This window comes from Cygnus atratus, chromosome 15 (genome assembly GCF_013377495.2).
Source record: "Cygnus atratus isolate AKBS03 ecotype Queensland, Australia chromosome 15, CAtr_DNAZoo_HiC_assembly, whole genome shotgun sequence".
Taxonomy (NCBI): Eukaryota; Metazoa; Chordata; class Aves; order Anseriformes; family Anatidae; genus Cygnus; species Cygnus atratus.
The window spans coordinates 1395880-1409109 of NC_066376.1; the positions used below are offsets into that span (position 1 = coordinate 1395880).

The 13230-nt window shown below is 59.5% G+C and overlaps 1 protein-coding gene across 3 annotated transcripts in view; it reads right to left on the minus strand.

Moving 5' to 3' along the window:
- TRAF7 (TNF receptor associated factor 7) overlaps positions 1-13230 on the minus strand; it is a 28135-nt gene that overhangs the window by 14650 nt on the left and 255 nt on the right. Inside the window, exons 1-4 of one of the 3 annotated variants that reach the window (XM_035563452.2) lie at positions 8249-8635; positions 5701-5818; positions 5397-5454; positions 4232-4323 (exon numbers count right to left, since the gene is read on the minus strand). In XM_035563452.2, the coding sequence (XP_035419345.1) occupies positions 4232-4323; positions 5397-5454; positions 5701-5781 (231 nt within the window). In that variant the 5' untranslated portion in view covers positions 5782-5818; positions 8249-8635. Of the gene's footprint in view, positions 1-4231; positions 4324-5396; positions 5455-5700; positions 5819-6050; positions 6492-8248; positions 8636-13230 lie in introns of those variants that run through there. The other 2 variants (XM_035563453.2, XM_035563451.2) reach the window with 2 other exon arrangements.

Genomic DNA, 13230 nt, shown 5'->3' on the forward strand with positions numbered 1-13230 from the left:
TTTTCTCAAAGGTGCGTTTGTTTGTCTACTTACTGTGCCCACCCGCAAAGCAAAGGCTTGGCAGAATTAATGCTTCACCGAAAGCTCTGTAAATCCCCCCCCGAGACAGCTCCCATCTTCTGCAATTTCTCCAATCTCTGCAGCAGCACTTGTTGTTTCGCTCGCTATCTAACTTCTGCCAAATTTCTTTGCGTAAGTGTGGAGACTTCCTTCTATTCAATTCAGCAACAGGCTGGCTTCGTCGCTTCCTGCTTGGGAGGGGAGAGCTAAGTGGACACTGCGTGCACCAATCAAGAAAAATCCCACTGGTCACGGCGTCCTTGGGGTTGGCTTTGAGGGAATGCTGCCATGGAATATTAGCCGGTAGCGCACCCCAAACGGCGCGGTATCAACCAGCCAGGATGCAACCCAGCACCAAAGCATAGCTGGAGACTCTTCGGACCGGGGGGGCTGGGGCTGGGGGCCTAGCACGGCCGGCAGCACGGCTATGGCCAGGTTACTCTGGAAGACCCTTCTGGCCGCTGGGGAGGAGCGCAGAGAGAAGCAACACACGTCTTCACGGAGCAGAAGGAACGGGCTGACAGAGGAAAGGCAGAATGAAGCCAGGAGCTTCATACGCTCAGCATCAAGAGATGAGCGATGCCGAGCTGCCTGGCCCTGCAACACCGCACCTACAGCCGGCACGACCGCAGCCTGCGCCGCTCACAGACTCCACTGCCACCTCCCGAGCTCCTTCCAGCTGGCCCTGCTGCTGCTCCAAGAGGGGCTCTTCCTGGCCCTGGGGTCCATCAGCCCTGGTGCTGCCTACCTGGAACCGGGAGAGCTCCACAGAGGAGATGCCACCACCCCGGGCTGCTGCCCTGCACTGCCGCGCAAGCACAAAGCGATTTCCTCCTGCTCAGTCTGAACCTCCCGAGCTGCATTCTGTGTGCTCAGCCGGGGAGAAAGTGTGCTACGGCAGACCCAAGGGCAGGCAAACACAATGAACGAGGCCAGCGGAGCAGTCAGGAAATTCAGCAATACAAGATGTGAGATGAGCTTCAGAGACCACCTCCCCCGGAGACAGACCATCCTGCAGGGCGACAACAGCCCCCGTTGGGCTGCAGGAGAGGAGCAGACCAGGATCCTGCTGGTTCTTCACACTGCTGTGCTTCATAATTTTTATGATCCTGGGATCCTAGGAGCTCAGAAATGCTGCATCTGCTCAGCAGCCAAAGCATAAAGCTCTTTTTCTTAAAGAAGGCATGTTTATTGGTCGAATATGTAAACCGCGAGGAGGAATTGTTATGAGGTAAATCAATTTTATGGGCATCCATTAATTTTATTATTTTCCTCCACTAGTAACACAAGTTATTAAAATAACAAGAATGACTGCGCACAGCTCCCATTCCGGAGGTGAGGCAGGGAGCAGGGCGGCACAGGCAGGCTCTGCGGGCAGGGCCACCAGCAGCAGCCCCTGGGGGTCACCGAGGGGGAGGAGGGGGCTGCTCCCCCAGGAGCCGCGGTGTACGACAGCCCCGCTGGGCTCGTGCAACACCAGCACAGCTCCCCGAGTCCTAGCTGGGCTAACGCTCGTGTAAACTACACAGGAGAGAAACTGGTGTGCTAAGAAAGATCCCTGCAGACAACTGCAGCAACAACGCTGCACGGGCAGAGGTGAGCGCCGGTGCTTGCTGCCCCTTCAGTTACCTGCAGCCTTTGGTTGTGCCAAGCAAGCAAGGTCAAGACTGGAGGGATGCAGCTGCGCAGGGCCAGTCCTTGCACTGCTTCCCCTTCCTAGCCCGGCTGCTCAGAGGGGGCTTTCCAGCACTAAGTGGTCACGTACAGCAGCCAGCCCAAGGGGACTGCAGGCTGCTCTGCACTGGGAACAGAAGGACAGAGCCTAAGGACCACAGGACCCCCGCCCCATGGGCACCTGCCCAGCTTGGGGGAGACCCACGTGCACCAAACCCAAGCTGGGTTTGCAGCTCCGAGGCCTGCAGAGTGCTGGGGCAAGGCCCCAACACGTGGCATCGCTTCAGCCAAGGGGAGGTTTGGGAGGAGCTGTCGGCAGGGTCCCACCTCGCCACAGCAGCACCGGGGCTGTTCCTGCACTACACATCAAGGCCAGCTTCAGGCAGCCCAGGGCATGGAGCGCTCAGACGTCTTTTGATGGAAGATGAATGGCTTGTAGCTGGCTGCTGACTCAGTCCAGAACAAGTCCCCTCCCATCACGCCAGCTACAAAAGCAGCCCCTAGGTGAAGGCTCTGGGACAAGCCTTGTTCCTGTTCCCATAGGCATAGCGAGGCTGGGAGCACGTGGCACTGTTTTCAGGGAGGAGGGCAGCAGATGCTCAGTAATCTCCGCCTCGCACGCAGAACACTGCTCTGCTTTTGGTTTCATTAACAGAAGCTTTAAAAAGAAAGAAGTGGGGAGAGGGGTCACAGGAGGGCTCTGACTCTTCTCCAGCTGTCTCTGTGATGGCTGACAAACCCTTGGCAGCTTCTGGAGGAGGGAAAACTCAGGGATCAGGAAGGGAAATCCCAGATTAATTCTTGACGAAGCAAAGGAAGCTTTATGAAGGGGTTAGCGAAAGTTTGTCTGGAGCAGCAGGCAGAGCAGGGCTGTGGTGCTCATCATCAGTTAGCAACACAAGCTGCAGGTTGCTTCCTGACCCACTCGTTAGTCCTTTTGCTGTTTTTGCTTAACAATCTTTAGCACTCCAGGGTAGAGGGGCTGATGCTGTCCAAGAGGACTGAGGCTAGGTCCTAGGAGAGATTTCTCCTCTTCTTGGCTGTGCACCCCACTTTGTTCCACAGGTTTCCAAAGGAGCCAGGGAGCTTCCCCATCAGACATGGATGAGCGTAGTGTCCCCTGCACCCCCTGCTCCTTCAGAAAAGTCCTCATCCGTACTCTGTAAGAACTGCACAACTCAGGAAAAGGGTGCAGGGAGCACAGCACGCAGCCCACTGGATCAGTGCTGACAGCCACGGGCTCCTTGGAACCGTGGTCCAGCACCCCGGGGTCAGCGATGCGATGGAGAGCTGCGTGTGCCAAGGACACGAGCCAAATGTTCAAAGGACTTTTTGAAAAACAAACACATACTCACATAAAACACAGCAAGACCTCTGAGCAACAGAAGGAACTTTATAGGATGCTGACAATAAAGCTTTTTTGCAATCTGGTGTCAGTGTATTTTGAGAAGCGTTGTAGCTTCACACTGGTGCTGCGACCCCAGCCTCTGCCAGTGCCTAACTGATTCAGCAGCAGTGATCCATTTTTCCCTAGCTCTGAAGCTGGGTCCCCTAACCTGACGAAGTTTACAAGTCCTTAACACGAGGAGTCTGTTACTCACATGCTTAACTCACAAGCAGGAGCGTGAGGTTACGAGATACAGCTGGGCACTGTGGACACGGGAAGATCCAGGTCTCAGTGCTATTTGTCTGTCCACTGAGGTTTGCTCTGCTGTTGCTGATCTTGATTTAATTGAATTAGTTAATTTAATTTCTATTTAAGCAACTAACCCTGGGGCCTGCTGGATCACTAAATTCCCCCAAAAGAAGGTACTGAGAACTGTGTGAGGTGAATGAGGAAACTGGACACCAGACGGGGAAGTGCTTTTCAGCAGAGGTACTGCGAGCCACGGGCATGCTGTGCGGAAGCAGACCCCGCTGATGTAATCTAGGAGCTGGGCACAGCCCGCAGGGCCGGCCATCCCACTCCGCAGGTTTCAAACCCGCTCCTCTGGTCAGAAGCCCCATCTGGAGGCGGAAAGAGGAATACATTTTCTGGTCCTAACTGCAGGTCCAGCTGCGGTGCTGGGCGGTCTGTCCAGCAGGCCCTGATGGAGGCTGAGCAGCCCCAGCCCCAGCCCTCGCTGACAACAGCTCTGCGTTCTCCTGAGCCCAGGAGAGTCAGAGCAGCCCGCTCACACCAGGAGGCAGGCTCATCCCCACAAGTAGGTCTGGGGGACGTGTAGCTCCTGGGCTCCGTAACCACGTACCATTTCCAAGCAGTGCCAGCCTAATGCCCCAGGCCAGAAGCAGCCTCTGACCCCCCTCTGCTCCAACCGCGGGAGCAGCCAGGAAATGCTGAGGCTGGTCCTGCCTCCGGTGCAGGCATCTGCAGCTGATACAACCCAGCGCGTGGGAGTGAAGAGGGAGGCGGAGACGTCCAGAGGAGCACCAGATGTCTCTCATTTGAGGTACAAGCAGCTAAGCCATTCACCAGGGGGCTCCTGGCAACACCTACCATGCCATCGTCCTCATCTCGTGGGGAGTAGGTGAGCGTGCTGGAGGAGGATGGGGTCCGACGATGCTGTTTAAAAGTATTGGTCCCGTCAGCTTTAATGCAAATTAAAAAAAAAAAAAAATTAGGCTCCATGGTAACATTTCCAAGCTACAGGTATCTGTAACTCTACGTGTTCCCTGGAAAAGGAACAGACAAGGGATTGCCCTGCTCCAGTTCCTGACCTGGACACATCAGTGCAGGCTGAATAATCCTGATCTCTGATAGCTTGCTGGAATGCATGCGATCTTTCAAGGAGCACAGATAACGTTCTGCCAGGTCCAGGCCCATCGGTTAAAAACACCATGAAAAGGAAACCTTGTACTCACACATATCTCAGTCACCCATCAACAACTGCTTAGACTAAGGGAGGTCTGGCTATTTCTTGTAGCACAAAGGAAGCGTGCTATATTAAACTGGGGATGGTTGTATAAAGATAGTATTACGGAAGTACATCAAGTTTTAAATGTAAATATTTAGGAGTCCAAAACCAGATTCCAGAGTCCTGTACAAATGTGATCCAAACAGCTCCTCCAGGCAGACAGTTCATTTCCTTATCTAAATCGGTGTCAAGTGCCAGTTTCTTATCTTTACTAAAGTAAGGATATTTTTACTCCAAAGTGAAACCAGATCTCTTCCTACATTCACGCCATGTGTCAGAGCTCAGACTCCTCAGCTGCTGGGCTTTGAAGAACAAAGCACAAGGATTTGATATGAGCAGGTACACTCGCACCCCCTCCTGTCTGAGCTAAAAATGGCCACGGGGGTTTTACCAAAGCGTCCAGAGTGACTCACGGGCAGGCCGAGAGTGAAAATTTGGGACTAAACTCCGTATCAGACCCTGTTGTACTACCCTAATTTCATAAAGGGCTTCCCAGTGGTACTGTAAAGCCTGTGTAATAGGAGAAAATTCCTGTGGATGCTTGTTCCATCATGTCTGGTGATCAGATGCCGTGATTAAATAACACTTGGGCTGCAGACTACTAAAAGCAGCACCTCGGCACCTGTCTGTAACGAACACTTAGTGACTCTCCCAACAGCTTTATGATCTGTGAAACAACAGGGAAAAGTCTGCTAGGATTCACACACACTGCTCTGGGGAGAAGCTCCACACATGAAATGTGCTCACCCTTTGTGATGGTTGTCACAGCAGAGTAGGCCGGCCCAAAAGTTGTTTCCATTCTCGTCTGAAATATGGACAGAAAGAAGGTCAGCGTGTGTCGGTGCAGCACAGCCCGAAGACTTGCTGCCTCTCCTGGATTGTGAATATACCCAAATATAGCGTACATATTCCCAAGTTTCACTTCTGGATACCAGGATTTTTAAGGGGGAGAAGGTACCAAATCCTCAACAGCCATCTTCCTTTTCTCAAAAGAAAGGATAAGAACACGAGAAGCACCCCTAGCCCATCCCCTGCTAACAGCAAGCCTTACCCCGTTAGTGTTTTCAGAAGTAGTGATGTTTGTTGTGCCACTGGAGAAACGATTGTAGCGAGCGTTCTTGTTTGAGCTCATAATCCAACCAGCACTTGTTAGTCATGGGAAGTTTGCTCTGTGGAAGAAGAAAGACAGAAAAAGAGTTAGGATCACTGCACGTATCTCTGGGCTCAGAAAACACTCCTCTGTAGCATTAAGTCCAAGTATTTACCTAATTTCACGGAACCCTGGATTTTCAGAAACAAGTAGCACGGTCAAACAAAGTCAGGCCCCTTCAAATCACTCCTCAGCAGAGTGTGCAGAATTTTCAAAGCATCTGGTATCTTTTAACAGCACTTCTTACTCACCCACATACTGGAACACCCATAATCTAGCAGCTTTTAGAAGTGTACGGCTGCTCCAACTGCAGACAGACTTCCCAGTCCCAGCAGACAGCAGCCCTGCGCGGTCTCCATATCTGGCCCGCTCTCCCTCCTCGGTTTGAGCCTCGGTCAAAGCACCTCAGCTGTTGCTGCCCCGCACCCTGCACGCAGCAGGGATCAGCAGCAGGGTCCCAACAGGGAGCTGCCTCCGCCAGACACAGCAGGCACAGAGCAGAGCACACCGCGACGGGCAGATTTGGGCTAAAGCCCCAGACACAAGCCCGATCCCACAGCGCGCCGAGGGAGCTGTGCATGTGTTGGGGGCAGAAAAGGAGGCGAGGCTGTACCCGTAAAACCTTTATCCCACTACGTAAGGAAGAAACCTCATTCAATTAACACGTCTGTGATCCTGGATCCCACTCACGGTCTCTGCCCGGAAACAGCCGGCAAAGCCTGGGTCATCGGCCAACCCGAGAAACCTCCTCCCCTCAGAAGTCAGCCGAGGGGCTCACCTCCCTTCCTCAGTTGTTTACACAGGACTTTAAATGGGTTCAAATTTGCAAAGTCAAGTATTGCACAACAATACTCTGCGGAAACACATGGGGCTTGCTTTCTTTAACCTCTGCTGGAACCTGACGCTGGCTGAGGGCACAAAGCCCCGCTGCTGTCGGTTTGGCAGGATGCTCTCAACCAGCCTCCTCGGGAGCCGGGGTACCAGAGCTGCTCCCCCAGGACGGAGCTGCACCTCTCTGCCAGCGTACGGAGGTGCCTCTGGCCTGGACAGAAGCTTCCATCACAGAAGAGAGGTTGGGCATGGCGCAGAGCTCTCCTCCCAGGCGTCCTGGCAGCTGGGAGGGACTGCTCGCACTTGCAGCCTGTCCCAGCCTGCGCAGGCGCTCCAGGAGCAAGCTGCTCAGGAAAAACCCCGATGAAAAGATCCCCTCTGCCCAAGGTATGGTTAAATCTCGCTGCTCTCCTGCCAGCAGCGGAGTCCAAGGGCTAAACAGACAGACATCCGCAGTGAGAGCAGGCTGGCCGAAACCAGCTGACTAAAGCACAACCCAAATCCCTCTCTGCGGGACAGGAGCCGCCGGCGGCGAAGGAAGCCTGGGAAGTTGTTGGGCCAGCGACTGGGAGGCTGACGGGCGCTGTTGGCTCTCTCTCACCCGAGGGCGACGACTCCTAAATCGCCAGGCGCTTGCTAAGAGACCACTGGGGTCCCACCACCGGGTCCCACAGGGGCCTCCTCGCTCCCCGCAGGAGAGCACAGCGGCTGCACGCCGCCCTGTCAAAGCCTGCACTCACGGCTCAAACACCGCCGCCAACGCGACACCCGAGGTGCCCTCACCACCGCCCTGCTCGCGGCCAAAACCAAAAACCCAAACCCAACCAACCCAGCGAACAACCCCCCTACACCATACCCAAGACCATCTTAAAACCAGGGATCTGGATCATGTTTCCCACACGTTTTGAAGCTCCGTCCCGGCTGCCTGCAAATGCCAGACCCCCTGGGAGACGCTCAGCAGTTGCTGGAGGGGTCCCAAGAAGAGCAGGAGCGAAGCAGGGCTGTGCTGCCGCGCTACGGAGACCTGCCGAGCCCAAGGCCGGGCTCCAGCACGCAGGACCTTGCCCTGGGGATCCTCGTGCTCCTTTTGGGGACTTCTCAGAGCACAGAGGCCCGAAGGCCACCCGTGGAGGGCGGCAGTGGCCAGGGGGCACACAGTTTTTGGTAACGCCAGGCCATGGCCCCAAGAGATCCGAACCCCACTCAGCCTCTCGCTCTCCTGTGACCTCGGGCGAGGCACTGGGGCTATCTGGCACACCAAATATCCCCACCCAGTTTCAAGGCAAATAATCACTCCCAGACGGAAAGCAGCCAAGCCCATCCTTACGGAGGACTGGGGGCTCTCGGGGCTCAGGCAAACCCTTCACCCCCTTCCCATTTTCAGGGCCTGCGCTGCCTTCAGACAGAACGGGTGAGTACCTGTCGTACCTCTGAGCTACCTGCCCAGTAGCTGCCCACGCACCCTGCCCCAAAGCCCAGGGAATGGCTGCAGGATCCGACTGCAACAGAGCCTGGATAAATCCAAAGCAAGGCAGGGAAGGCGGGCAGGAACACGGGGGCTTTCCTCTCCTGGCTCGCAAGCACGTCCCGAGCCCTGCAGCTTGGCCGAGCGACCTACCTGCCAGCAGCGGGGAGCTGCTCCGTGCCGGCTCTGACCAGAAGCCCGAGGAATGCGAGCAACGGGAAAAATGTCCAGCGGGATAGCAGCCAGCGTGCAGAACACCCGCCACCAGGCGAATATCTGATTTCGGCCCAAATCTCTGCAACCACCACACGCAGGAACCACTTCAGCAGAGCAGGCACCTCCCTGACACTGCCTCCACACCTCGAGCGCTCTGCCACGAGGTGCTGAGAAAGGCTTTCGCCAACTGACAGCAAAGCTAAAGGGAAGCAGCAGAGATGCTCTTGCCGTTGATACCAGCTTCCCACAGCGGTAGCAAAAATCCCTACTGCATCCCCGAACCCTGGCCTGGCACCTGGGCCCTCCGGGACCGGAGCAGAGCCGTGGCTGGAGGAGGTGCCAGCAACCACAGCGAAACGTCAGCTGCCTTGTTACGAAAGACGTGTGCTCTGTGACCTAGAAGGAATAACCAACATTTACTGGAAGTCACGAGATCCTCTGGTCTGCGAAGCCTTTTTCCGATGACCAGACGCCACGGGGCTCCAGGAATCCCCCGAGCACCCGGCGGCTCCACGAAGCAGCAGGCCAGGAGCGCTGGGAACGCGCTCATTCGCCGGCCCAGGGTCACCCCGCCATCTACACTGAACCGGGCTGCGGAGGCTGTGGCCCAGGCTCTCCTTGCCCGGAGTTTGTTTGTTTGTTTTTCAAAGGCAACCACGCTGCTTTTGACCGTAAAAAGCGAGGGGAAAAATCTCCCCTGGAAAAAAGGAAGCTGTGGGAACCCGCTGCTCACCAAACCACGCGGCTGATAGGAACCAGACGCAAGGCAGGGAAGGGCCGGGTTTCAGCACTTCCGCACCGCAGCGATCAGCTCGGGCTTTGGAGACTCAGCGAGAAGAAAAGCCTCAAAACTCCTCGTTTAGTAACGCAGGGAAGGAGAAACCCAGCCAGCGCTGCTTGCGGACAGCTGGGGAAAGCGGCACTCTTTTTTCCCCCCCCACTGCAGACGCCAGGAAAGTCAGCGGCGAGGCAGCGCTCTGCCGGCTGCCCCCCGCTGCCGCCAAGCCCAGCAGCGCACCTTGGAGCGGGGAGGGGAACTGCGGGGGCAGCCGGGCTGAAGGAGGGTGCCGGTGGGGCTGCTGCTGGCACCTCCGGCTGCGGGGCATCGCCCCGAGCACCCGCTCGCCTGGCCGCTCCCGACGCCCAGCAGGTCCTCGCAACCAACCTCAGGGACACGGCCAAGGCTTCGAGGGGAGACGCGGCGCGAGACGAAGGCACGGCGGGGCTCGTGTCCTCCATAAAGACCGCGCCAGCTGCCTCGTCCCGGTTCTGGAGCCGGTTCCTGACGCGGGAACCTCGCTGCCACGGGCGCGGCAGCAGCGCTGGGCTCTGTGCCCCGGGGGGAGGCGGCAGCAGGGCACCGGACGCTCTCAGGGAAAACAGCGCCCCAGGGGAGCGGCTGCCGGGCGCAACGCCCCGCTGCGAAGCGACCGCTGAGGAACCCGCAAACATCCCGGTCTTGCGCGACCGATGGCCCACGAAGCTCAGCCATGCGCCCCGCGTCCGCTTCGGTCTCCCTTCCTCCTCCCTCGGTTCACCGACGCTGCCTCCGGCTGAGGTCGCTCACCCCCGCGGAGGCGCCGGGCTGGCAGACCGCACCTCGCGGGGCTGCCCGCTGGAAAGCGAGGCGGGCGCGTGCCGGCCCGGTGGGAAGGGCAGGCACGGCGCGCTGCCGCTCTGTGCTGCCTGGGGACCGGCCGGGCGGCGCGACCTTCCTGACTTCACGGGGTGGGCACTCACGGGGAAAGGCGCAAGTTTCTGCTCCTCTCACGCCGCCGCAGGCGGAACCGCGAGGGTTACGCGTCCTTTCCAGGGCTGGCACGTCGCCGAGGAAATGTTATTGCACCAGATGAGCTGAGCTGCCCCGACAGCCCGGCTCGGCAGGCCGAGGGCACGGCTGAGCGCAGGCTGCGTGGGCTCGGGGACTGCGCCCACCTCCTCGGCCACCCCACCAGCTCCTGCAGGTGCGGGGCTCTTCCAGGGGAGCCAGCAGGGTACATCCAGGTCCACTTTGGGCAGGCTCTTCCCGCCTCGTTCTTCTGCAGCACAAGGCGTTGCCCCCATTTCCCATCCGTGATTCCCATGGGCCAGGGCAACCTGCGAGGGAAGGTCTCCGACCGAAGCACAAACGAGGCAAGATTCACGAGCTCAAACAACAGGGCTCTAGAGGCAGCCCCGGGACAGCCACTGCAGCCCTCCTGGTCAGCGCCTCTGGTGGAAATAGCATTCATTTCCGAAGTGCTCGTGGAGTTCGGCACCAGCATTCACAGAGCACCGCGATGACGACGACTACGAGCACCTAGCCTGACCTGTAGGACACGGGCCAGAAGAACGCGCACCGTTCCCTTCCCCTGCGCTCCCCAGACACCTTCCCAGGCTTTGACACTTCACGCCGTGCTCCTGTTTGCCCTCTGGCTGCAGCCAGACCACTTGAGGGATCCGTCTGAAACGCGCCAGCTTCTTTACAAACAAAAGATTTTTTTTGTGCTGTGTGTGTGTGTGTGCGTGTGGGTACAGCCGCTGACCGAGAACGAGCAGAAGAGCCCCATGCATAGAGCTGAGACCCACTGCGAGGGACGGGCACTGCCGTGCTTCACAGGGGCCAGGTGAGCTGGGCAAAGGATGGTCAAACTACTGATGTCAGGTCCCAGACAAACAAGCGCCGAATCCTTGATTCCTGAAGAAATGGACGTTGCCCCTTCCACCACAGCACACCCCCGGCCCAGTTTCAGCCGCAAGCACCCTCCAGCGTCCCCAGCCCCCTGCCGTCACGCCAGGAAGGTCCCGTTTAAACCCCTCCCGGTGCGCAGTCAGCAGCCGTACTGCAGCCACAACGGCCTCGGGTGCAAGGCAGAGGGGGCGCGAGGCCCTGCCTCTTCTCCCAAACTTTCCCTCTGCGAATCCTGAGGATTTCACCTTTCTGAAACCACCGGGAACCACCTCAGAGAGCACTTGCTGCGGTCACTGTCACACGGCCTCGGGACGCTCTCGGGATCACAAGAGGAGCACAGGGCAGCTCCAGCTAGCTGCAGGCACCGCTTCTAACCCGGCGCTGGACCTCGGGTACCCGCTGCCCTCACTCCGATCTAAGCAGGGCCGTGAGAACAGCTCGGTTCCCCCACCGCTGCCATCGGCGGCCCCGAGGGAGGGAGGGAGGCAGCCCGGGCCGGCTGGCAGGGCCCCGCTGCCCGCAGCGCTCACCGCCGGCTGCCCGCACCGGCACGGGGCGGCAGGGCCCGGAGCCGCCGCCAGCACCAAGCCCCGCAGCTGCGGGCAGCTTCCCCCGGCCAAAACGTCCCCTCCGCTGTCTGCGTGCGGCTCCCAGTGAGGTAAGCAGAAAGGCACGCGGAGCAGCGGGGACTCGCGCAGCCAGCTGGAAAAGCCCCGCGCAGCCGATCCCCGCGCTGCCTCGCCGCTCTGCCGGGCCGCTCGCGGGCTGGGGGGGTTGGGATAGTTAAGAGAAACCAGCCCTCCTGCCGCACGCGGCCTTGCGCCTTTGACCCGAGGAATCCGCAGGGACGGGCTCGTCCACCTCTCACTTGTCAGGGAATTCAAGTTTCTCGCCCTCCTTAGCTAGTTCCCAAGCTATTCGTAACGCCGAACATCGAGCGGCCTAAAAAGCAGCAACGCAGTCTGTGCTTGCGGAGACGCCCCGGGGAACACCAGTTAGCACAGAGCTGCCACGGAAAGGAAAAGCCTTCCTGGGGCAGGGAGCGGGGCCGGCCTGGGAGACAGGCCTGCAAGGTGGGGGGGCTGCTGCCGGACACCTGCCCACGCAGCAGGGCGCCGTGCGCCCACAGCAGCTCCTCACGGGGCAGAGCAGGCACAAACACGGCCACGCCGCACGAGCGACATCCCAGAGCGCGCAGCCCTCCCTCCTCGCAGCTCGGGTCAGCAAAGCTGCCTGCATGCACTCCCTGACCCAACGCCCTGGTCCCTCCAGCCTGGCTTAGGTCTCCCGCTGCTGCGTGGTACAATCGAACCTCCCCCGTCACGGAACTTTCCTTCCTGCCGGCAGCTTCACCTGCAAGCGGTCCCCTGCCGCCCGCTGCGCTGAACCAAACCAGGCAGGCACCGGAACGCGTTGCCCAGGGAGGGGGTGGCGTCACCGTCCCTGGGGGTGTTCAAGGGAAGGCTGGACGTGGCGCCTGGGGACGTGGATTAGGGGGTGACATTGGTGGCAGGGGGACAGTCGGGCCAGACGATCTTGGAGGGCTCGTCCAACCCTAATGAGTCTGTGAAACCACAACGCGGGAGCTTTGTGCTGTCGTGGCTGGATTTACCCTGGGCTTTCTCACGCTGCACCCACGGCGGCTTCGGGGTCAGCAGGCTGCAGAGCAGTGCCCTGATCCTACGGTTTCCCGCGGGACCCCTGGGAGATCCCCCAACCCTTTCATCTTCCACTCCTCCGGGCGTGCAGCGAGGGCAGAGCCGCGCGTCCCGCGCGCTCCCTTTAGGCCCGCGGTCAGCGGGCGTCTGTGCAGCACTGACGCGACGCAGCCCCGGATTTTGGGGGTGCCCCCGGCACCGCTGCTTGCGGCGGCGGAAGGCAGCGATTCGCGGTGGCAGCGCCGAGCGGAGGCGCGTTAAAACAGCCGGCAGGAGCCCCCTGCCGAAGGGCTCCGGCCGGGGAGCCGCACAGACGCGGCCCGGGGCGCCCAGGCCCGGGGCAGGGCGGGGGCCCCCCAGCAGCGGCCGCCTGCACAACCCCTGCCCCGAGCCGCCGCCGCGCCGCGCCCCGCGCAGCCCCCGGGGAGCCGCGCAGGGGCCGTGGGGGAGGGCCCCAGCTCACGCCCCTCTCCCGCAAGGGCTCTCCGGAGCTCCCCCTGCCCCCCCCCGGCTCACCCGGCCCTCCGCAGACCGAGCACCCCGCACCGGGCCCCGCAGCCCCCGCACCGACCCCGCAGCCCCCTACCGGC